Genomic DNA, 26,131 nt, shown 5'->3' on the forward strand with positions numbered 1-26,131 from the left:
AAGACACCAATATCTACTGTTCTCCGATGGATGTTTGTATATTTAGCTTTGAATAGGTCAGGATAAACTATGTTGTCAGCCCCATGAGGAGGCAAAGTGCTACAAGCCTTGTTCTCCAGGCTCTGTAGCCGCACACATCCAAGAAGCATATGTATTCCAATATTGTGGTACTGAAATAATGCAGCTTTTTAAGTCACTGTCAAAACAACCCAAAAGCAAACCAAAATCATGTCACCAGTTTCAATGGGGTGTTTATTTCCCTTAAGCTGCTTCTACTGCAAAGTCTCTTACAGCAATCAGCTTCCTGGTGCCATGTTCTTACCTTCTGGTGCTGAGCTGTTCTCCCACAGGCACCCAGGTTGGGCAGCAAGATCTCTAGGACAAAACCACTGCTTTCTGCCAGTTTGGGGACACACCAGAGTGACAGAGAAGCAAAGCTTTCAGTACCTGCTGAAGAAGTCCAGCTTCTCATCGTGGGAGTTGAGGTGCTGCTGGAGCTGCTCTGAGCTCATGAAGCGCCGATTGCACTCGTAACAGGGCCAGTTCTTCTCTTGCTCTCTAAGAACTATGTTCAAAGGGAAAGGTCAGGAACAGCATCTCAGTCATCACCGATGAAATGCTTCATTTGTTTGGTTGGGGTTTCTTTTCTCCCTAAGCCACATTTCTCCCATGGAGGTTAGACAAACTGCAGAGTATCCGCAGCACTGCTCCCTTTAGCTTTGCTTTTATCCCCTCTGCACTGTGGCATGACCACAGCTCATCATAGAAAGATAAAAAGGTCACTGGGGACAGTTCACATAGACTATAAACACCGCTTAAAATTCAGGGAGATTCTGAAATTCATAGAAAAGCACCTACAGGATTGGATCTCTAGCGTAAGTATGGGGAGGTCAAGAGAAGCACTCAATCTAAAGCAGCAGCACATCAGTTTATGAGAGACTCAACATTAAGCACCAAGCACAGAAACATAGCTCTTTCCAACAGCAACCTAATGCTTCCCGGAAACTGAGGCAAAAGGTTAAGTTATTGTAATAATAGCATGAGACGAGTTAGTAGAAATAAGCCCCAATAATACAATCAAGATCTGATTTAACTTCTCTTAACCTAGCAGAAACTTGGGAGCACTAGACAAGCTGCATACTTGAAACAGAGAAGTACAACACCCAAACACTGCCACACAAGAAAACTCAAGAGAAGAGCCCAAGTTACCCTTCCTTTCCTCCTCAGATATGTCATGGATCTTCTGGTTCACAAACTCTGCATAAGAGGCAGCATACCACACCTGCAGCAGGAAGAGAAGATAACAGAATGCTCAGATGGAACCAGAACTAGAGGGAATCCATTTGAAAGGGGGTTTTAAGCAATGCATTTACTTCACTTGCCTCAACCACTAACTCTTATCGCTCCTTTCATCCTCAATGATGAAGCCTGTTGAGATCAATGTGCCCCCACTGAGGAATGAAAGAGCTTTGCTCAGAAGGCATATCCATTTAATTTTAAGGTACAGCCTCCTAATATGAATGTTCATCTCACACATGGCTACCAGAAGCTCTAAAGGAGACAAGATTAATCTCTTCAGACACAAGTGTATGATTGAAAAGGATGGGTATACATCATATGAAAAGTATAGGTTGGGGAACGACCTGTTAGAGAGTAGTGTAGGGGAGAGGGATCTGGGGGTCCTAGTGGACAGCAGGATGACCATGAGCCAACACTGTGCCCTTGTGGCCAGGAAGGCCAATGGCATCCTGGGGTGTATTAGAAGGGGGGTGGTCAGTAGGTCGAGAGAGGTCCTCCTTCCCCTCTACTCGGCCCTGGTGAGACCGCATCTGGAATATTGTGTCCAGTTCTGGGCCCCTCAGTTCAAGAAGGACAGGGACCTGCTGGAGAGAGTCCAGCGCAGGGCGACTAAGATGATTAAGGGAGTGGAGCATCTCCCTTATGAGGAAAGGCTGAGGGAGCTGGGTCTCTATAGTTTGGAGAAGAGGAGACTGCGGGGGGACCTTATTAGTGTATATAAATATATAAAGGGGGAGTGTCATGAGGATGGAGCCAGGCTCTTCTCAATGGCAAACTATGATAAGACAAGGGGTAATGGGTATAAACTGGAACACAAGAGGTTCCACTTAAACTTGAGAAGAAACTTCTTCTCAGTGAGGGTGACAGAACACTGGAACAGGCTGCCCAGGGAGGTTGTGGAGTCTCCTTCTTTGGAGACATTCAAAACCCGCCTGGACACATTCCTGTGTAACCTTATCTAGGTGTTCCTGCTCTGGCAGGGGGATTGGACTAGATGATCTCTTGAGGTCCCTTCCAATCTCTAACATACTGTGAAACTGTGAAACTGTGTCACCCAAGTGCTGGTCCTTGGCGGAACAAGAGTAATAGGAAAATAATATCCATTTCTTTCCTGCTTTCTCTCCATAGAAAACAGGCAGCACCATCCACAGAGACTCATTTCAAATGTGCCTGAACTTCTGAAGGATTGGAGCAAGATGGTCCTGCTTCCCAAAACAAAGATCTGCCAGGTTGCAGCAGGATGGACCCACCTTCACTATACAAGGGATTTCGGAAGCTTTCAGCAGGGAGAACCAGAGAGACAAACTTTATTAGAGCCTAAAAACCAGATGTTCACTTTTAGCTGAGATCTCTTGCACCATTTGTCATTTTATCCTACTGTTTGATTAAAAAGGTCCCATTTCAGAAGAGGTTTCTGCAAGAAGGCATGAACAGATTCTCAGCATGAAAAATCTGCGTAAGTTTAAACTTGTAGTAGGCCACACAGCAGCAGTCAGTGGCATTTCTAACTCCCTTAAAGGTGTGTGTTACTTGGCAGGAATCTCACTAGCTGGATAAGAAGACAGCCTTGTAGCTCCTAGACCTGTCATGCAATACACAGGTTCTCAACTTTAACTGGTCTTCCTCATCTTTGGACATAAATTATAGCCCTACATGGGGAGGAGAACACATTACAGAGCCTGGATCATTCACTTTCAATTCTCAAACCAATTTTACCCTAAAAGACACTACTTACACATAAAGGAAGAAAAATGCTGCTGCTGCATGCAGGTCTGTGGGCATTTCATTAAAGTCTGATTTCCAATTGATTTAAAACTTGAGAAAATGATGTTTGGAGGCACTTCAAATGGATTAACTAGGTTTCTAGTGATTCAGCTTAAACAAATTAAGGGCTGATGCCAGGGAAACCAAAAGGAACCTTATCTTAAGAACAAAAAGTGTGTAAGGAGGCTTTTGTCCTGGTTAAAATGCAGGTTTTTGTTACATTGTTGAGAATAATGTGCCAGAGAAGATTTGAGGAAGAAAAAGCCATTTCTTGATATCAAAGTGTTTTGGTCACCCCCAGTTCCCCCATGATGCTGAAGATGAAGGTCATCTGAGCCAGCCACACTGCTTGGAACTCAAAATAACACATTGTAGAGGGAACAGAAAGTAACTCACAGAGAAGTCACAATATCCTTTATCATTTTCCACATGCAAAGTTTCCAAAGCTCCAGGAAAGCCAGGGAAAGCGAGAGAACACAGTCACTTAAGGTACCAGAAAACAAGTCAAGGGCACCCAGAGCTAACAGGAAAGGGCATCCAGAATTCAAAAGAATAAGACTGCTGCAGTAAAATTAGATTGCATCAGCAAAACAGTTGCAGTGTAAAAGCATGAGAGTGACAAACCAATCATTTACATACTGATCTCAGACTTCCACATTTTATACCTGAGCCAAAGCTCATGTCAAACCCACAGGTCACCGGCTAACTATTCCCTGACCTCAGTGATGTTCGATTCCTGTGCTTGATGAGAGAAAAAAGCCCTAAAACTATAGACAGAACCATTATTGGCACGAGGAAATGCACTTATTAAGCAGCAACCTTTAAGATTCGATTTAATCAGTAGAAAAATGAGCCTCAAACCATGAGGAATGCCATACCTTGAGTTCCTGCTTGGGCTCCACATTTTTAATGGTGGTGTAGTAAATGTGGTGGCCATACTGATACGCAACCAGGTTCTGCTCCAAATGGTTTTGAGCTGGACGCACAAACATCATCCAGTTACAAAGTGCCTCGCTAGAAAGTTCAAACCACAGGTCCTCTTGCAAATCTCTGTCTTTTCTGTCCCCCTTCTCAAGAGAAACCTGTAGCAAAAGCCAATTACATGTGGCTGTAACTGCCTGGCAGCAGGTTCAGAAGAATTTGAGTTGCCCATACAACTATTACATTAGGAAAGCAATGAAGGCATCATTGATTTTCTTTCTCTCTGCTAACAGGGATCCAGAAACAGGCAGCATTTAGAAAAACACTTAAAAGACAGGCAGACATTTAGCTAGGGAGACACAATGGCCCCTTCCACAGCTTTCAAGGGCAAGAATCATTCATTAAAAGCATCAGCCACAGCACTTGACATGTGGCTGTAAATGAGGCATGAAAAGCTCTAGCTTTAGCAGGTTATATGGCATCAGCTGTCCAATGTTTCTAACTGACAGATCCACTTCTTAGCTTTCCTGACTCAAGCTGGAAGCAGCGCTGCTTGTAGCTCAATATTGGCTGGGTTACTGGATCTGCCTGGGGTCACAACTTGCTTGGCAGGCACTGACCATCAGACAGCAGCGCTTCTAAGACTGCAGACTTCATCTCTAGCAAATAAAGAACCAATTCCCACAATCAAACCAGTAAATAAATGGATAAAAGTCAGCCAAATCCATTACGCCTCACTCCAACAACCTTGCATGAAGAAGCGGTGAGAAATCTCTCCCCTCCCCTACATTTTGTGGGGGAGAGGAGGGAAAGGGGAACAAAATGTACTTTTAACTTAAGTTACAGCATGACACAAAAGAATGGCTGCAAAACATCCTCAGATGGGGCTATTTTTATGCCCAGATGCTGCTTCACCCTGTGTGAAAATGATTCACAGCATTCCATGTTATGCATCCTATACATTGTAACACCATACTGCCAGAATATTCACCATGATTATTGTGTCTCCCTGAATAACAATAGATTTCAAGCCTATCTGGATATTTCCAAGTCACATTCAGAGATAGAAGCATCAGAACAGCATCTCTAGTGAAGTAACTCATCAAGGCAGACTGACAAATTCATGCTAATCAAAGCTTAAGCACGAATTGATCCCTCTTCTCCTCTCGTGCACACATGGCCTTACCTTCAAATGGATATAGCAGTCTTTGAGTTCCGTTTGTCTAACCAGGGGTCCTTCCACAGGTCCAAACTGTGTGCGTTTGGGGATCCTCCTTTTGGAGAACACACCTCCCAAAAACCTGTCTATGTAGAGCACCAAGGGAAGGCTGGCTCTCGCCCTGGTCAGCACAGGCCTGTTTGGGATTGGATGCAATGGTCCGTGTTTTGGGCACACAGAAGGATGCGCGTTATTACACTCTTCACACCCTACAGCACAAAGTCAGAGAGGACATGACTGTCAGGCAGACACTCACTCAGCTCAGAAGGCACAGCCTCATCTTGTTTTAAACATCTTCAGCTCAGCCATGGGATTATGTATTCCAATAGTCTGTCTACATCTTAAAGCATTAGAGAGGGCAGCTGCCTCCAAAAGGAAGAATAAAGCAGCTCAGAGGCTCCACCTGAGACAGAACCTTGTTTTTGTAGTAAAGCATCTACATCTCTGGGTATCAAGGAATTCACTTATTATTATGAAAATCTGAATGTTTTTTACTAGACAGAGGAAAAGGAAATAAGAGGAGGGCAACTAACACACTACACAATACTTCCAATGCTTACACAAATCGTTGGGATCAAAGGGTCGAGGTGGATCTGGATCCCATTCATCCATGTCAGTGTCTTCCCCCTCTTCATCCTCATCTTCATCCTCATCATCTTCCTCTTTTGTTTCCATCCTTCCCATCTGATTCTGCAGAGGTGCTAAAGGGTCAGAACCATCCACTGCCTCCATAGGAGGTAACACCTGGTTATGCACCGGTAACGATGCCTGGAGGAGAGAATTCACAAACTATCACAACTGAATCATGAAGGAAAACTCTCTTACAAAGACAAGCAATGAAGGTTCTTGCTAGTTTAACCCTTTCTGCTTCCTTTGGTAATGGAAAGAAGGACAAGGGAAAGTGAAGTGACATGATAAATGATTGTTGAGGGATGTTTTGCATTCACTGCTACCCACAGCATCACTCAGGACAGCTCTGGGTCACTCACTACCTGGTTCTACCCTGTCAAGAACTGACTACTCAGGAGAAGAAACTGGAATCAAAGAAGCTCTGGACCCTCACAGAAACCAAGTCCAGGCAATTATTTAGACCACCAGTCTGTGGCAATTATTTAGAGCCTAAAGCTGTATTTTAACTTCTTTTGTACAAGTGAGAATCCTGCACTTCAGCACATGACTTTTTCTATCATACAATCAACCAAAATCAAATCCCCAGAGCACACATGTACAGATCACAAGGGATGAGATACACAGAGCCTAGATACAAACTTGGCGACATAGTGGACAGTTGAGGGCACTGTTTCTTTCACTAATTTTAAAGTTTATCCCTTTCTTTCCCTACAAAAAGAGACAAAACTAATTGCAGTGCACTGCACAGAATGTTCTATCACTCACACAGGTTCCCCAGGTACAGAACAAGAAATACTACACACAGCAAAGCTGCCTCAAAGACTAGCAAAGAGGCCTGAAGGATGTTGGTCCTGTGTGACAGTCAGCATTACACCTTCTGTTAACTTGGCTTTCAAAGCTGAGAAGAGTATTTTAAGGAGGCTGCCCAAGGCAGAACAATCTGTAGAACAGGTTTCCATGTATATTAAATACATAGAATCATAGACTGGTTTGAGTTGGAAAGGACCTTAAGATCATCCAGTTCCAACCCCCTGCCATGGGCAGGGACACGTTCCACTGGAGCAGCTTGCTCCAAGCCCCTGTGTCCAACCTGGCCTTGAACACTGCCAGGGATGGGGCAGCCACAGCTTCTCTGGGCACCCTGTGCCAGCGCCTCAGCACCCTCACAGGGAAGAACTTCTGCCTTAGATCTAACCTGAACTTCCCCTCTTTCAGTTTAAACCCATCATCCCTTGTCCTACCACTACAGTCCCTGATGAAGAGTCCCTCTCCAGCATCTTTGTAGCCCCCTTCAGATACTGGAAGGCTGCTCTCCTGCAGGAACCGCACACACATGCTGAAAGACAGCACCAATTTGTGCTCCAGCTTTCTCCCATCTCCTCCCGGATCACAGACATGTTCTATCACCTGAGACAATGGAGCAATGACATTGGTGTACATTGAGAAGAAAAGGGTGCCTGGCAACTTACTCTATCTGCTTGAGGACCCTGCTCCAGAGTCATTTGCTGGGGGGATTCAGCAACGCTGCCGAGCACAGACAGGTTGGTGGGATTCATGCTCTGAGCAGCAGCAGGCAAGAGCACAGTTACCTAAAATCACAGGCACTCAGTTTAGCACTGCAGCATTTCCATCATGCCCTGCATGCAAAGCTCCCTGGAGTCCTACACTAGGTCAAAAACTGCAGCATTGTCATGGCTTTCTTTAGTAAGTAGAGATGATGGACTTGGACAAAACCTGCAGATGTGGGGACAAACGGAAAAGCTTCAAAACTCACTCTAGATTCTGCAACTTCTGAATTGCCCATCTCCCACTTCTGGCTTTAGATTAAGGTCCTACTCAGTCTGGGTTCAAACTGCACTAAGACAAGACGTGAGAAGCATTTTAGCTCTTGGTAAAACCAGGGATTTGAGGTCTTTTTCTCTTCTATGTCTAAATTTACCTTTTTTTTTTTTAAGGGAAAAGGTAAAGAAGGAAAAAGCAGCATCTCCTCTTTGCACCTTTCTTTTTCTCTAGCAAACAAGATCCATTCTAAACCCAAGATGGTCTATTGACCCCACTGGAAGATCAAACACCCATGCGTATTCCAACAATGATCCTTTTCCTTGCATTATCTGGTCACACTGCACATTTTTGGTTGTTTCCATTCTCAATTTTGTTACTACACAAAAATAATGCATATTCCCACAGCATTCCCATTCAGTCTGCTATAAAACAGAGCAGAATTAAGATCCTAAGAGTCACCTTTGCTGACTTTTGTTTCCTGCTTATCTACACAGGAATTTGCACCGTTATCTCGCATGATTTCTCATCCTTCTCTACAGCTGACATCATGTGGCTTCTGGTTTGTGCCTCTGACTATTAAGCAGCTTTTATGCTAAAATTAAAGCCTCTGCACAGGGTGTTTAACAAATACAGATAAAAGTGAGAACACAAGTTGTGCCAACAGTGAGGGAGTAGACAAGAACATCTACAACACAAGCAGACAGTCTTAAAACTTCAAATCTTGTTGTTTTGTTCAGAGTAATTCATGAAACAGTATAAAGACTACAGGAAACAGACTTCAGGGCCAGCGAGCAGGAAAACTGAACCAAGCTGCCTGGTGCTGCCATCTCTGAGGCCAAGTGGCAACCGGAGAAGCATCAGTATTCAATGGCACCTCCAGCAATGAGAGGTGCTTGTGTCTGTACCTCCTATTAGGATTTCCTACTACTAATCACACTTCAAACATATTCTGACTTCCACTTCCATCAGTGCAGGAAATATAGGCATTAGATTTAAAACCTCCCAGTTTCTTTTCAAGATGAAGTTTCTTTTGAAAGATAAGTGGAGCTTTAATTCCTATTTCAACCTGTTGTCAGTGCAGGGACGTCCCACACGAAATGCTGATGTTAAAACACCTGCAAAGGCAGGAACTGCCACCATGAGGGACCAACCACTTGCCAGCTCTGCTGGGGCTGCCATCAGACAGCATCAAAAGGGAGGAGGGGCTGAGGACACACAGACAAGTGCTCATGCCCTTGATACTCCACACAGGGTGCTAAAAGCACATCTCCTCCACAGTGTCACTCACACTGCACATAGAAATAATGTCTACTTTTAACTAGATCTTGTATTTGTTCTATGAGCTTTAAGACAAATCAATAGGGTTTTCTGGCTTCTTCATGCTAGGAAGGTGATGTGGCAAATACATTCTAGATTCCTCTAGAGAACTGGAAGAAAATGGGTAACACACTTTGCTGGGTCACTCATTTCCTCAACGATTTAAAAGGTCTTTTCCTAGAAAGAAAATTGGCTTTCAGTGCACATTCAACCCTTCACTCTGCCCCAAGACTGTCAATAAAGATGTATTTAAACTATAGCTTTAGTCATGATTCAGATCTAACGCATCCATTCACATGTGCCATTAAAGACTCAGCAAGCAGCAAGGGTTTTAAGTCTCTATGACAAGCAGGGAATTGGAACCAGAGGTCTAGACCTGAAAGCACCTCTACCTGATTACCAACAACGCAGTCCCTAAAGGTACTAGTAAAAGTTAACAATAAAACCTTCCCATTGTGATGGATGAGAAAGGAAACACAGGTTCCAGTTTCATTCTGGCCCTAGTCCCCTTTACACCAGAACATGCCTCAAACCTGGGATGCCCTGGGAAGAAAAGGGAGCCAGTAATAAACTTCTGCAGGATTTGCACTTAATTTCCTGGGGATCTTCTAGTAAATGTAGAATTAGATCCAAGGTTGCTATCCCTTGAGAGCCTCTTCTGGATTTAAAAAGCTTTTGGATCAGAATCTGGATGAGGCCAGCTGCAAAGCCGGCCTTTCCAGAAGGACACACTAAAATAAATCAGCCACATCAGCTTGCTTACTTAAAGGGACACTGGTGAAAGATTTTACAATCTATCTAGGGCAGTAAATCAGTATTTTTGTTGAACATGAATTAAGAAGAGTAAACTCAAACTCTCTTTTGTCATTCATGGACAGCAGCTTGTTATCATAAGCCTTTTGCCCTTCATGTTGAGATGAGAGCACACAACTGAAGACTGCCTTTTGACAAGGTCAGAGCTAGCTTATATTAAGCTCTAGCACCACAGCAACATCTTTCCACCTTCAGCAAGTCTCCTTAACAGCTCAAGCCCAAGAAAATTCATGTCCCTTACCTGCTGGGTGGTGGCATCCTGTTGGACATAAGCCACTTGGGAGGGATCTGTAAACAGAGTCTAGACAAAGTGAAAAAGGCTTATCAAACCAGCCTGGGGGCTGCCCACTCCCAACTCACACCACAACTACCCTGCCACCCAGAAATCAGCCCCACTTCATCCTCTGCTAATGTGTCTGTTAGCACAGCAGATTAGTTCAATTTACCCAAGTGCACAGAAATACAACTACACTTAGGTAGTTTAAAACGTGGTACCATACTGAAGTGGCACTTTTCACCCATATACTGGAATGCCTCATGGGAGTTTTTCTTCTCTTTTTAATACAGAAATCACTTTGGCAGATGTTGGTTTGATAAAGTCTACTTGATGAAATTCAATAGCCGCATGAAAACTACATAATACTTGAGGGCAGAACAGAAGATAACCCTTAGATTTATCTCCTGCAAATTCACAAGACTTTACATGCCTTCTTTTGAGGAATTATCAGGCATATCCCACATGTGAATTTCATCAAGCCAGGATGTTGGCTCTTTTTCATTTCACAGAAGACATGCCAGCTCCAATATTCTACAGTAGCCTGCAAAAACAGCCCTGATGGGAGGGATTCCCCCTTGGGAAAGCAAGACTTACATGAAAACTAAGTAATGATAGAAGTCAGCCTTGCCAACTTCACCACAACTTGAGATATCTGAGCTGGTGGCAGTCTGGCTCCAATCAAATACGGCATGGCATAACACCAATTCCATTAGGGCTTTGAGAATTTCATCACAGTTGCATGATAATGTCTTAATACTACACCTCTTTGGTTTAATGTAACCGCTAAGCACTGTGCAAGAGTGAGACCACAGCACACAAGGCTACGCCGGTGTTGCTGTGGGTGTCAAGTACATGCACTCTGTAGCATTGCTAATAATGTCAGCTAAGTCATTATAAAACATGCTTGACAAAGCATGCCTGTTCCTCTTGTGTTATCTGTGCACAGAGGTACTATATTAACCCCCTACAAACATGTGCTGACAGAGAATAAAAGCTGTTCGATACAACTATGAACAGGAAAAAGATTCTAAGTCTGTAAAATCAACAATATCCCTGAAGCTAATTCTACAAAATGAGATTGAATACACCAAGATCCTCTGCAAAGACATGACTGTCACTGTAACTGTCAATTATGGGACCTGTACTATGCAAAACAAGGACTCTTCCAGAAGACACACAGATTGCTCTTAGCTTTGTACTCAATACAACAGAGGCAGAGTTTCTGGAGAGATTATCTGTCTTTTGGAAAACACCTTTGAGCTAATTATAATCTCATTCACCTTCAGTGAAATAATCAGCATTTCGTAACTCATGGCCTCAACATCCTTTGATTCCCACATTTGCACATCAGACAAATGAACAACACAAAGTCTCTGTTCAACAACGGGCAGATAAAAGCACAGAGGAACTGCCCGCTATTTCCCAGTCCTACCACTTGGCTGGTAACCAGCTTCCATCCCAAACCAGCTTGTTTCCTAGGTGCCAAAACAGGGTGTGCTCAGAACCACACATGCCTGTGTAGCTTCCACGGGGTGGATGTAAACCAGGGTGTGCTCAGAGGTGTCCACAGAGGTGTAGGAGGTGCCATCCGCTGTGTAGACAACCTGCTGTGAGGGACGGTCCTGCTCATCGCTGTACACGATCTGCGCCACTGTTCCCCCCTCAGGGACAAAGTGCACCTGCAACAAACAACAGATGCTGTTTTGAAACTGGAATGTAGGCCTATGGGAAGCAACACAAGGACAGAGAGTGCCTACACACACTGGGCTGCATCAAAAGGAGCGTGAGCAGAAGACTGAAGGAGGTGATCCTGCCCCTCTGCTCTCATGAGACCCCACTTTCAGCACTGTGTGCAGTTCTGGTGTCCTCAACATAGAAGGACATGGAGCTGTTGGAGCAAGGCCAGAGGAGGCCACAAGGATGAGCAGGGGCTGGAGCACCTCCTGTATGGAGACAGGCTGAGAACATTGGGACTGTTCAGCCTGGAGAAGAGAAGCTGCACGGAGACCTCAGAGCAGCTTCCAGTGTCTGAAGGGGGCTACAAGGATGCTGGAGAGGGACTCTTCATCAGGGACTGTAGTGATAGGACAAGGGGTGATGGGTTCAAACTGAAACAGGGGAGATTTAGGTTGGATATAAGGAAGAACCCTGTGAGGATGCTGAGGCGCTGGCACAGGGTGCCCAGAGAAGCTGTGGCTGCCCCATCCCTGGCAGTGTTCAAGGCCAGGTTGGATGGGGCTTGGAGCAAGCTGCTCTAGTGGAAGGTGTCCCTGCCGGTGGCAGGGGTTAGAACTGGATGAGCTTTAAGGTCCCTCCAGCCCAAACCAGTCTGGGATTCTGCAATGCACACTTAAAATCTCATTGAATTATGGTAACAACATAGAAATCCAGACATAAACTACCATCAGATTCTGGTTCTACTCTGCGTTGTAACGCAAGGCATAACTGGTATAAAAGGCACCTACCCATCCTCAGCTCTTGCATGATGCTCTGATTCCCAAGAGAAAGGAAGTTCATATTTGAACTGGGGTATATACAGAATTTATTGGTATATTGTTTCCCTTTACTCTCATAGTCCTTTCTGGATTTATGATAATTACTGCATCCAGCTAGTTCTGTAGTTGGGAGTGAATTTGTTCTGCTTGATGAATGGCTAAGAAAACCTATAACTTTGATACTACTTCAAGTAATAGCATTGCACCTATCATGAGGCAGCAATAGCATAAGTTAGATTGCTTCTCTGTAGCGTGTGCATGCAGTACCAGGAGAAAATTCAACTATTTAAACAGAGAAACATAGAAATGAAAGCATCAAGCAATGATTCCAAGGACAACTGGAACAAGTTATGTCCAGGCCAGCAGTTTAAATCCAAACAAGTTCATTTTGACAGAGTATTATGACCATAAATGATGAAAATGGCCTACCTTGAACAAGCTAGAATACTTAGTTCCAGTGGCAAGGGGAACATGGTTATCTTTTGACACCCTTAACATGCTAAAAACCTTGTTCAGCACACAGTAAAAATAGCACAGTTAGCAGGAAGCCTTGTTTTAGTCTCCATATTCATCCTCACATAAAATGTTTGCACATAAAACGATGCAACAGCTACATATTTGATTTACTTTACTTCACCTTGTAGCTTATGCTTCAGAAGACACCTGGTGCTCCCCCACGGGTGCTAAGTGCTGATTCTGTACAATAAATCCTCATACAAGCATTGCAGTAAGGATGCAGGGAGCATTTCTCATTTGGAGAGCACTCTGCAAATACTAATTAAGCTTTCTAACTGCCATGTGCAACAGCATGATTATCCCATTGTAGAGATAACAGAACACAGCCCATTGAAAACTGCCTTTCCTTGCAAATTTCCAAGCTGGAAATCACCAGGAGAGGCAGAATTTCTCAGCCTGTGGGGCAACCACAACATGCAGCATCCTCTTCATAACATATTCAGAAGAATAAATTAATTTACAGCCTTCCAGAAGTTCCCAGCTGCATTTTGTCAGAGCAACGAGCTGCACACATCAGAATCTGACTGTATTAGTCACTCACAATTAACATTTCTCCCTTCCTCACTACCAAGATGTCTGACTGGAATGAGTTATTCATCTTACTTTCCCCAGGGTCCACCCACAATTCCAACTGATGCGACTGATGCCATCAAAATGGGCTGCCACAGACCACACATTTAGTTAATATTCATTAGTCTGGACAGCCTTTCTCTTGCCCACATGGTTCTACATCTATTTGGCCACTGAAACTTGTATAGCCACAATGTTCAGCTCGTTTCAGATGTCTTTCCATCCACTGCTGTAGTGTGCACTGCTCACTTGAATTCAAAATCACCAGACAGGTATGATTTCTCCTCAAACAAAAGCAGAGTTCCCAGACTCTGATAAAGGGTTGCATGGGAACACTACCCCAAGCAGAAACCAAGAGCTCTGGAAGGCATAATTCACCTGAGCACTATTCTGTTCCTGCTCAGCAGAGTCAGCCCACACCTGAGGACTTTCCTCTTTTGAGTTCATCTCCTCCCTGCCGTGGTGCTCCATGAGGGAAGAGATCTATTGAAGAAGGAATGTCTGGCTGAAGAGGTTCATCTGTTCACTGTGTTTCTGCTTCCAGAAGACAAGGTGATCTTCAGTAACATGGCTATAAGAGAAAGAAAGAAGATGGAGATATTAAAACAAAAGGTATGAGCTATTACCGTCAGCTACCACACGTGCACTGTCATTCACCATGCTCAAGTTCTGCTGTATAATACTTAGTATGTCCTATTAAGGAGGAAACAAGTGAACCATTGCTACAATTGCACTGAAGGATTACACTCAATTCCTCCTGCACATATTTCCTTGGCCACAGAATATTCTTCACATGGTCCTTCTGGCACCTATAGGCCATGAAATCAATAAATGATGAAGAAAATAGACCCTTCAGCTTCCAACAAGAAAACATTATGTTCAGAGATGCATCAGCAGTTTCTCAGTTTTGTCCGAGAACCAACTGGGTTTACACACACAGGCAGCTTTCCCCTTGTACAACACTGCTGTCCCAGTTGGTATTCAGGCAGTGTTACAACAGACAACTCTTAAGAACAATAAAACTTAAACTCTAATTCATGTGAGCCCAAAGACACTGAGAAATTGCTTCCAAGCTGGGTTTTATCCTATTTTATTTGGGCCTCTTAATCTGTCAGTGGGAACCTCACACGTGTAATTTACAGCTCTGCTGATGAGTTTAGTCAGTGGCTCAGCACCTTCCCAGTCCTTGGTCTCTAAAGTCGTATTAAATCAGGAGGAATTAGCACAAGGCTGAGCCCATTTCATTTTTCAACTCTATTTTCTACCAAGTGCCTGGTCTGGGCAGCAGGACATAAGCAGAAGGCTCCGTGCTGATGCTTTCATTCATTTGCATTTTAAATGCACATTCTTGTAGGCATAATTTATTCCCCTAAATGCCAGCAGTTGGCTTGTCATTGCCCAACTAAAATAAGATAAGGAGGATAAAAAAGAAAGCAGACTGCACTTCCTGCCTTCTGCTGATCCTGCCAGCAAGGAGTAAGTGTAACAGACCCCAGCACTGACTGTACCACTGGTCACAACAGAAATCAATGGTACAGCAAAGGCTCAGGTTAACGTCACTGAACTGAGTGGTAGGGGAAATAAATATCAAAACATCACATTTCTTCCACATATGCAAAGAAAACCGTGGGAAAGATATTTATGGGCATCGCTAGACAGCATCAAATGGCATTACTGGTGACTAGAGCCTCACATTGGCTGTCTCATGCAGAGCAACACAGTATAGTCAGCCACAAACAGAGGCTGAGGAGCAGCTCTGACTTCCCACCAGACCCCTAGACTGTTACAGGGATAAAAGAACAGAAATCCATTGATATTGCTTGATAGGAAGCATGCAGGAAAAGCACTGAGGAGAAAAGGAAGACAGACATGTAAAACATTAACCGCAGCAAACAATGAGGAGCCACTAAAACCAGGGCCACTTCCAAGTTAGCACACACAAGCTGTGATTTATAAACATCCATCATCCATCCCTATATACTCAAATCCACTTGTTAATAAGGATTAATAATGAAGAGGATTTCTCATACCTAATCCTAGTGCTTTCACTGGACTCCACCCCTCATTTTTCCAGCTATAAGACAGGCCACCAAGGGGCCTACAACTGTTGTGTGAAACAGACTGTAGGTCACTAAATCAATCTGGACACCTTCTAATATAAATGAAATGCCTTATCCTGGTGATATGCTTTGGCTGATTTAACCCAAACAGCTCTTTTCATTCACTGTCATTATTAATCAAGAGCTAAATCAGGTAACAGCACTAAGAATAGTCAGTCATTGAATTGATTGCTTAGAAACATTAAAATAAATGCTTAATAAATGCTTCAAGTTTGAGGTTTTTTAACTGTAATTATCCTGTTAATAAGAATATAATTAAATTAAGCAGTGATGAAGAGAAAGGCACAATTCTGGCTAATTCCACACAGTGCAACAGGTAGGGTTTTTGGCTGCCCTTTCCCACAAGGGCTAAAGCAAGATGCTGACTCACTCCTGCAGACTCATTTTGGCACAAAGAACTTACAACCTGAGTGGAAAGGAGACTGAAGAGTTCAGACAGGTCTTTCATAGACAAAACTGGGCATTAAGATTCATATTTGCCAAAATAATAGTACCAAGAAGTGGAAGAGAAAGCAGAAAACAGTTGCTTCAAGTTTTGCCGTGGTTCTAGATGTGTTAATGTCAAATCTAAGGGAAAAAAAGCAAGGTTGAGCCAAATTCAGTGGTGCGGTGTCTAAAAATGGTTCTGTTGTTGGTGTTCTTCACAGAAATGAAAATACATACTCTCAGCCCAGGCAATTGTGTAGCAACGACCATCAGACAGTATCAGGAGCTGCAGCATTTGCTGCTGCTTCCAACTTCTGTACTTCAAAATACATCCTAAGATCTGCCTCTGGGATGGGCTCCAACCAAAGGCTGGAAATCCATGAATTCTCAAGTCCATCATAGAATCACAGAATGGCATGGGTTAGAAAGGACCTTAATACCATCCAGTTCCAGCCCCCTGCAATGGGCAGGGATGTCTCACACTAGACCAGGCTGCTCCAAGCCCCAGCTTTTATGATAGGAAAAAGCAAAGGAAAACAGCTTTTTTTGCCTAGAAGAAGATAAGGGGACAGACAGAAAATGTGGAAACGTGGATGTGTCAAGTGAGGAGTCAGTGCAAGAGGAGACAGGCCACATCCCAGAGAGGTCCCAAGGCCAGGCAATGAAGAGGGCACAAGGCAGGAACCAGTGTTGGAATTTAGCTGGTAGGAAAGGCAATGGTGAAACACATTAACATCAGGAGCTGGAAAATTGGTCCCAAGGAACTGAGACCAAAGCTTCCAGGAAACACAAGCACCTGAGTCAATTTTCCAACCAAAATGACTTTGCTCCCTATTCCTTCAGAGGATGCTCTTCCCCATGAATCCTGCATGGTCTTTTCTTCTTTAAACCCCCTCTCAGTTTTCACTGCAGCTGTGACACCGACAGCCACAGTGCCTTGGGATTTTAAGGATTTAAACTGGGAAGATGGCATTTTCCTGCCCTAACTAGCAGGCATGCCTCACCCAGTCCATGCTGCGTGATGCCACAAGCTGAAATGGTACTAGGGGTAAATATAGCCCAGTATCACTCCAGTACGTCAGAGTGGTGAGGTAGTGACAGGACGCTGTGTCACTATATATACATACATATATATGAATATGTGTATATACATATATATACACATTATATATTATGACTCAAGAACCTGCACAGCTCCCATTAGTTTAAAACTCCAGTGGAAGATAAGCTCATTGTGACTTGTGTTTGTTGGAGCTCTGAGACAGCACCCATGGGTGCTCCTCTTTACTTTTTGCCTTTCATATCCAAACTATCTCACCAACAGTGAAGCAGCTTTTTATGCCTGGAAAGTGCCTTTGTGCCATTGAACAGCCCATCATCTTGGAAACCTCACTTGAAAACTCCTTTCTACCACTATGATACTCTCTAACCTCTCTATCCTGTCCCTGCAGCATGTTGGTTTCTCTGAAGGTTGATTATTAAACCAGCACCCATGGAACATCACCTCATGGGTGCACCCAGGACCCCTAACACTGAGGAATGGGAGCAAACCTCCAGTAACAGCGAAGTCATTTAGGTGGCACAAGTTCCTGAACTACCTGAATATAATCAACTCAAACGGTGCTTCAAAGGAAAGCTCAGCTCTGAAATTCACCCAAAAGCACTACCCAAAAAGATAAATATGAGCAGCAACCATATTTTCTTGGCTATTAAGTAATGACATGAATGCTGTCAGTGCTGGGACTACACAAAATACACAGACAAAAACCCTGGGGACTTCAGTTGCCACTGGTGTAAGGACACGCTGCTGAGAAAGCACCCAAGCCATTGACATCCATTCCTGTCCCTTCTCTCGAGTGAGAAGAATGAGGGAATATTAAAGCTGGGCAAGGGGAAAAATCTGCTTCCCGACTCAGGGAGCCAGAAAGCCACTGCAGTGTCTCAAATGAGAATCCACCATGTGTAAAACAGCTAATGTGATTTACTTCCCAGTGTAAGAGGCTTGCAGATAGGCTGGGGTTCCCTGCAGCAGTAATAGCAGGGGCTATTAGCTTAATCCTTTAAGTACTGTGCTCACTGAGCACTCTTTTCCACCACCCCCCATATGCAAGACTTTTACAAAAGGGGGTTTTATGACCATGGGTCTTCCTTAATATGAAAAGGATTTATTATGCTCCAAAGGAACATCACATGTGGCTGTAAAAAGCTCTATCCCACACTTAAGTGAATTACCCAGCTTGCCTAGAAGGCAGAGTCCTTTCTTGAGATCCCTTGGCAAGAGCAGCTTCCATTGCAGCAAGAAGGTTTCTAACCTCATTGAGGACTGAGTCACGACTACCGTCTCCTCCTCTGCATTCCCATCCATCAAAAGCACATCTTGTTTCAAGGAACTCTGGCTCTGGTGCATTTTGGCTCAATGCTCACAATCAGGTAATATAGAACCACAGTATTTATGGCTTTTTCAAAATGCAAATCATAGATAGGACTAAGCCAGCAAGGATTATTTATTCCCACAAGAGGCAAAATGGCTTCAATATATTTAGTTGTATAAAAAAAAGCCAAACACAAACTCACTCTCTACTCAAATTGTGCATAATAAAGCTATATATATCCTTATGGCACATCCAGCCTCAAAGCAACAGTGAGCTGGAAGAGATCTCTTCCATCTTTCAAGGCCAGTCCTCTGCTACAGTGTTCAACATGTGTCACTGTCCTTTTCCTTAAGGGACAGTGGCCAAGCACTGCAGGGACAGCTTGACATGTTGTAACTCACAAAGTACCAGGGAAGCAGCTGAAAGTCTGTCACAAAAGATGGGAGATAATCAGGGATTCCAAATAAGCCCCAAGAGGAGCAATAACCATCCTCCTGGTGACATGCCACAGGATGACTTGGAGATGTGGTTCCTGCTCTAAGGACATCCCTGCTGAACCCTAATTCTTGTATAAGGAAGCATTTCTTCTTCACCTTCTGAGCGGGTAAAGAAACAAGTCAATTACATTTCTGTATATGCACATGGCCTGCAAACCACTTCTCTTCCCACTCCAGGGACTAATTCCTTCCTCCCTTCATGTATGCCCAAGTTCTTCACATGGTCATCTTCCAAATGGTTCATACTTTGAGGTCACATCGGCTGTTACTGTCACACAGTGCAAGTGTCGGGCTCCAGCTGCTTGAGGCCGTGACCCTATCTACTTCATTGGTTTGGTTTATAAACAATAGTGAGGTCTGACAAAGCGAGGAATGAGAGAAAATATTTATTTAAGTACAACATGACCACAAAAAGGAAAAAAAACCCAAGGTTTGCATCAAAATCTGTGTTCAAAACCTTCAAGGCACCCTCAGGTTTTACTGAAAGAAAGCCAAACTGTACCACCACACCATTCCCCTGCAGCATCTCCTGGTCATCTTCTTGTCTCCTATCCCTTCTCTTGCTCAGGCAACTCTTTCTAAAGCTAGCATCAGCCAAAGGAGGAGGTTGTTCCCCTTCCTACAAGTGTACAGTGCTGTTTCTTCGCTCCCTCATCCATCTCCCCTCTGAATTAAATCACCCTTCTCTGTTAAGCTGTCAAAATTCAAAAGACAACTTATACCTTAGCTCTGCACTTAAAACCCAACAATTTCTCCTTCAGGAGAGTTGCTTCTCTGAAGTATAAAAGACCACAGAGAACAAATTAGGCTATCTGCACATTAAAGCAGGCAGAGATTTCATGGATAACACATCAGCTAAAGGCTACAACACACCTTCTATTTCTGCTGTGTTTTACTGGCAAGAAAAGAAGTGTCAAGCAGACCTGACCTCCTGTTTAAGTCAAAACAAAGCTCACAATACGCAAACAACCCCTGCAATTAGCTACACTTAGAAGTCAATTAAAATCCAGTTTACACAGCTGACAGCAGCTGTAGGTGGGCAGAAACACACTTAAAAGTATCTGCTGACTGCAGAGGGAATTACTATTAGTAATAAGGGTGCCAAAGGAGAGCAAGCAATGCCACATAGCCATTTCTCTCTGTAAGAGAGAGTGTCAATTATTCCAACAGAGTAACAACAACAATAATTAATAACACCACCAATTACATTGGTATCTCACCCTGTAACAAGGTAATAAAGCTTCATATTAACCACCTAACACACAAAACAAGTATGAACACAGTAAGGTGCCAAAAAGCATCACAGTCTGGGACATGCGTTCTCCATTTAAGGACTGACCAGAGAAATACACCCTAGAAACGAAGGTGTTAGAAGGCTTGAGATTGCCAACTAGTTTATTTCCACAAAAGATCTTGTAAAATCAGCTGGTGATGCATCAGCATTTCATCTGCCAACGTAACCAATGGAAAGGGGAAAACATAACTTGAGTTATTCAGAATGTCACAGAAGGAAGTGGTCTCTACTCCTATTGAAACGCTGGAAGAGAAGCATCAATAGGTATCGTAGACACTTATTTGGCCTGTAAGCACCACAGATCTATGGTAACACACTAGAGGCTGGTGCACAGATATCAGACCCTGCCCATTCATTTCACTCTTGGGACTGTGAAACTCAGTAGCCTAAACCCAGTTCTTAACTTTGATCTATAGTTGATCTATATTTGAAGGGTCTTGACCCTCCAAGACCCTTCTGAGGCTCTGCAGTGAGCAGTTGAGAGAGAAGAGGTACATGTACGTAGCTCAGAACATCTCCTACATGCAGGCCCTATCAAGGGCGAATTGTCCCTTTAGGATGAGTAGTTCTGAAGGACAGCCCACCAGGACCTCATTTTCCCACTCCAATCTAATGATTTAATAAGCCCCCATTAACAAATTAATGCCACTGTGGCACAGGAAGAGAAAGATGGCAGCTCAACACCAAAATCTACGTAGCAAGAGATCTCCAGGCCCAAACAGCCACACGTTACAACCATATCCCACAAGAACAGGCATTACTTGGCAGCAGGAACCACTGGCACAGACATTAGTGACCAACACCACAGCTTCCACTTGCAAGAGCCGCTCCTGCCCACACACGGGGCCTCGTGCTTCCCTCAGGCCCTTAATGGATGAAGCCACTCCAGGTGGTGGGTGCCGGCAGCAAGTCCTGCTCTACCTGTGCATGAGCTCCCTCCACATAAGCCGCACCCTAGCACCTCAATGAGGTGGGGAAAGGCTTCCCTTCCCTCCACACCAAGCCCCCAAAGGCCGCCCTTGGGGCAGGACCCCATAGGAGCAACACCCCCTCTCACCCCTCAGCCCACACTGCAAGCACCCCTCTCCCCCTTATATACCCTCTGCCCTCAACGCCAGCCAATCCGAGGAGGGGGTGCGACGCCCCCCTCCCCTCACCAGGCCAATGGGAGGCAGGGGCGCGAGGCACGCGGCCAATCAGGAGGCGCAGGTGCCCCTCACCACAGCTCCCCAGTGTGAGAAACCACCGCGCACGCCCCCCACCGCTTCGCGCCATCAGCCCCCCGTGAGGGCGCTCAACGGTCAGTCAGCCCCAACCACTCCGGCCCTGAGGGGGGGGAACGCGGGTAGCAGGGAGAGGCCGCTCCGGGCGGGCAGTGGAGAGGGGACGGCCCAGCAGCCGAGGCTTGGGGAGCTGATCTAACCAAGGGGAAAGGGGCCCAGAGTAATCGGGGATGGGGGGGTGATGAGGCCCCCACAGTGGTGGGGGACACACGACAAGATGGCTCCAGTACCCCCCCGCTATTGAGGTGCCGGGGTCCGGACTGTACCATAGAGGGAAGGGGGGGAAAGAGGGGTGGGGGCAGCCCCTTCTTCCTCTGTCCGGGGCGGGTGGGGGATCCCGGCTGGGGCGGGGATGGGGGGGGAAGCGGACTGTACCTCTCTCGCGGGGGGGGAAGGGGATTGACTGCTCCCTGCTCCCCTCCCCCCCCACTAGCGGGAGCGAACGGTTTATCCCGGCCCCAGCGCTAAGGAGCCGCCAGCTCCGGGCGCCATCTTGGGTGCGACTAAAACAACAAGTCCAAAACTCCCGGCGGGTCCCCGCGGCGCCCCCGGGTCGGGCTTCCCTCCCGGACCGTCCCATCGCGTTACCTGAGGGGGTCCCGTGCGGGTGCCGCGTCCCGGCCGCTGCCGCCGGCCCCGCTGCGGCCCCAAACTCCCCCACCTGTCCTCACCTCACAATGGTAGCTGCAGAGCGGGAGGGGGGGCGGCCGCCCGGACCTCATTACCATAATCTGCCTGGCAACAAGGCGCGGTGCCGCGCGCTGATTGGCTGAAACGCATCAGCCCGCGAAGATGGGGCACAAAAGTCCTAAAGAAAAGCCTCGGAGAGGCCAGGTCAGGGGGCTGGGGAGCAAGGGGGGGGGACCCCGATCCACGGGGAGGGAAGGGGGGACACCTGTGCCTGGGTCTTTACTCCCCTCCTCGGGTAACCCGGGACCAATCAGAGCTCGGCTCTCATCCCCGCTCTGCTCCGCCGGGGTCCTCACCACCAATCAGATCGCTCCTTTTATCGCAGCGCTCCGCCCCCTGCTGGGGAGGGTGGAAAGAGGTGCGTGGGGGGGACGCGAATAGCGCCCCCTGCTGGGAGGGCGGGGCGCCCTCTGCTGGCGGGGAGGTGCGGTCTGGTCTCCTAGTGACGGGCAGTGATTTATCGGCAGCCGGGCATCCCCCTTTTGCACGACAGTGAGACCAGATCCATGTCTTTCTCCTTGCTAAATAAGAAGATGAGCCCGAAATCTCTCTTTGCTCCAAGCCACCCATCTGGCAGTGCCTCGGAGTATGATTATCAGAAATTGCATAAAAAATAGCAGCCCGGTGGGTTCTAGTGTGATTTGACTCATTCTTGTAAATTAAATGCAACAGGTATTAATACCTGTCAAGGGTCAGCCCCTGAGGAATTGCTCCCAAAAGGGCTCCTTCTGTCCCAAGGGACCCAGATTGGTGCTGGCGTTTCATTTTGTTTACATGGTATATATATCCCAGAGTCCTAAATGTCAGCTCAGGGAAGGATAATAATTATTATTGCTCAGAAATTTAACTAAGTGGCCATTCCAGTGGGGTTATAGCTGCACTTTTGTCACCATTTGTCTTAAAGAGGTGTTTGTATTACCGTGGCAGAGCAAAATACTGCTTTTCTGATTCCTTATTTGACATTAAAACACACTCTGAAAGCTATTTGAGGACGTATTTCTGAAATAAGACAATCTCTGGGTTTAGGACCTTTAATGTTTATTCCAAATGGGTTCATAAACTGTATGTATATATCAACACCGTTGCACCAAAGATGCAATGGGCCACTGTGGCCAACTGACTCAAAACACCCCCCAAACCCAGTAGACTGTTCACCAAAACTGATTCTGCTCCTTCTATGCCCTAGGAGAACAGAAGGGTGGTGAGATCTTGGTGCAATGAAGTGTACTTCTCCACTGGGGCTGTCTTTTTAAAGCCTGATCTAGCCTTTTAAACCCTCACATTGAGGTGCGGATCCTGAAGCCATCCCCTGTTGAAGTGACCCATCTTTTCCAGCAGCAACCAAGATTAGAGAAAATAAAGGCAGAAATAAGTTTTTTCTAACTTACGCCTAGGACCTTGACCTTAAAATGGTAAATAAGAAGAATTTTAAAGCTGAAGGGAGCAGAATTAGTCACCATTTAGATGTTTGTTGGGGCTTTTCCCCCTTGCACAATATTTTCTAGTCCTCTGGGCAGTTCTGTTAGTTTGAATTATGAGTTATGGAGTCCATTTATTCTTCTATGCTATAAAACCCATATTGATTTCATTATACTGTGCTGAAACATTCGGATAACAAATAGGACAAGGAGATAGAAGACAAAGCTGCTTTATTTCTCCTAATTCTTAGAAGCTATGGGTGTTACTTTACAAAATCAAAGTGTTTTCAGTGCTTTATTTGTGTTTATTTTTATAAATAGGGATTTTCTAATATCTTCAGCACTTACAGGCTCTGACATGTGTGCTTTGTGCCATGTGTTCATACACACAGTTGGACTACTGAACACAAACCTTTCCTGGGGCACAGATCTTATTCTGGAAGTTATTCCACTTTTTTTTTCCCACTTTATAGCTTGGAAAGCCCCATTCAGTGCAAGCAGCAAGCTGCCAGATGCAGGAGCAGCAGCATGCTGGTCTGATTCATCAGCTGCAGGATCTGGAGTCTGATGTCATGCCTATTGTACTGCCCATATTTAATGGGGCTTATGATGTTCTGGGCTTTGTCTTTCCCCTAGCAGAGATAGAAAAGCCTTCACATCAAGTTCATTTATGTATTTCTAATCATCACAGTTCAAATAAGCAACGTATATTCACCTGTATTTCTTGGAACAGTGCTGTAACTCTTCATCAAACCCTCTTATTATCTTCCAGGTCATGAAATCCACATCTCCACCCCTGCACCTCCTCATCTCTCCACTGCCTCTGCTGCATGTGTCCCATCTTGCCTCTTCCCTATTGGGGTAAGTTGATCTTCTTGATCCCATTTTGAGAAGCACATTGATTAAAACATGACAAAGAGAAATGCTCAAGTGCTGTAATGCCATTGGAGCTCGAGAAGCAGATGATGCCTTACTGGCCCTGCTGACCCCCTGCACTCCCTCTGTGCATGGTAAATAGGGATTTGTGCCTAGATTTCCCAATTAAAACATGCATGGAATTGGGTTCTGCATTTTGGTACCTTCCTTTGTGCGTGTCAGCAGCTGGCTGTGATTTAAAGCACCAATCTAGGAGATGGAAAAGCTTCAGCTCTGTTCCTGTTCAAGCCTGCTAATTTATAATGCAACTGAAATGTAATTTCTTGAATCCTGCACAGAGAATACAAAACATGGAGGTAAGGATATGAGTTTCCCACTTTAATTCAGTTTATTGTGGCTTGCCTTAAAGTGGCCTCATGTAAAGCAGAAAGACAACAAAGTCATTCCACTTTGGTTCTCAGTGTTGCTTCCCCCCAGAAGAGCTTAACCAGTTGTTTCAACAAGTTGAATTAATCCCCTTACACTGCAAGGAAAGGTTTGACTACAAGAAGTTGTGAGTTAATGTGTCTCAAGAGCATCTACCTAATGATTTAAAGCTAAATGGAAAACAAACCATTGAAGAACTCATCACTATTGGCTTCCTTTTTGAGCTGTACCCACCCAAATAGCATTTATCCCCCAATAGTTAATAAGAAATACAGGCAACAAGCACAGTAATCAGTGAGGAAACAACTCACATAGCCCCTTACAATCTTTACTATGCATTTACTAAGAGGTGCATCAGGTGTTGGAAAAGGGAGGCTTTGCTGCTCACCATAAAAAGCCTATTTAGCAAAGCCATGCTGTGGTATAGGGAAGGGAAAATGAGGTCTGGGTGCAACAGTGCCTGCAGGGCACTTCACCACTCACACCTGTATCCCCTGACTCCATTCTAACAGGATTTATTAACACTGCTGCTTCTGATGGTGTCTTGAAATAAAAATCAACCAAGAGGGTTCACCATGTCACAAGGTCAGATGTAAACTGCCTCTCTGCAAGCTTTTTGCCTTTTTTTTGAGGAAGGTGTTTGCCATACTTCTGGTGCTACTGTGGAGTCCTGGCCCTTAAGCCAAGCAGCCAAGTGGTTGTGGTACCAGTAGCAAGGCCCAGTTCACAGGCAAGTACAACCAGCATGGCAGAGCTGCTCTTTACATCACAACACTTCATTGTTGGAGCATTTCCCAGGAAGCCACATTGGATACATGCAGTTCAACCTCACATCCAAGTCGTCTTCTTCAGATGGATTACTCTTCAGTGAATACCTCCATTTCTTCTCCAAGAAGGACTTTCAACCATGATCAACCCTAAGTACTTCACTGGAAGTACTCAACTCTGTTGGCTCATTTTCCACTCCAGTTGAGGTGTCACCACTCTCCAGTTCTGGCTATGCAGAAGCATTGTCTTGAATAGGAAGTGATTTGTGCACCTCTGCGAAGTCAACACAGAAGCTGTTTGGCTTTCCTCTCCATTAAGCAAGCTGGAATGACTCAGAAAACTATTACCAATGCTTTTT

At 45.1% G+C, this 26,131-nt stretch overlaps 1 protein-coding gene across 6 annotated transcripts in view; it reads right to left on the minus strand.

Annotated features, from left to right (window-relative positions):
• The window catches only part of PRDM10 (PR/SET domain 10), a 44,219-nt gene extending 21,916 nt beyond the window's left edge, over positions 1–22,303 (minus strand). For 2 of the 6 annotated variants that reach the window (XR_013958208.1, XM_080631765.1), the window contains exons 1-10: positions 22,184–22,303; positions 13,982–14,174; positions 11,537–11,701; positions 9,987–10,046; positions 7,303–7,422; positions 5,764–5,971; positions 5,171–5,412; positions 3,942–4,145; positions 1,210–1,282; positions 448–565 (exon numbers count right to left, since the gene is read on the minus strand). Coding sequence is in view for 5 of the 6 variants with exons in the window: in XM_080631765.1 (XP_080487891.1) it covers positions 448–565; positions 1,210–1,282; positions 3,942–4,145; positions 5,171–5,412; positions 5,764–5,971; positions 7,303–7,422; positions 9,987–10,046; positions 11,537–11,701; positions 13,982–14,074 (1,283 nt within the window). In the remaining variant the exon portion in view is untranslated. The other 4 variants (XM_080631766.1, XM_080631767.1, XM_080631768.1 and 1 more) reach the window with 4 other exon arrangements.
• Positions 22,304–26,131: the final 3,828 nt, after the last annotated feature.

The sequence above is a fragment of the Psittacula echo genome (genome assembly GCF_963264785.1).
Source record: "Psittacula echo genome assembly, chromosome: 18".
Taxonomy (NCBI): domain Eukaryota; kingdom Metazoa; phylum Chordata; class Aves; order Psittaciformes; family Psittacidae; genus Psittacula; species Psittacula echo.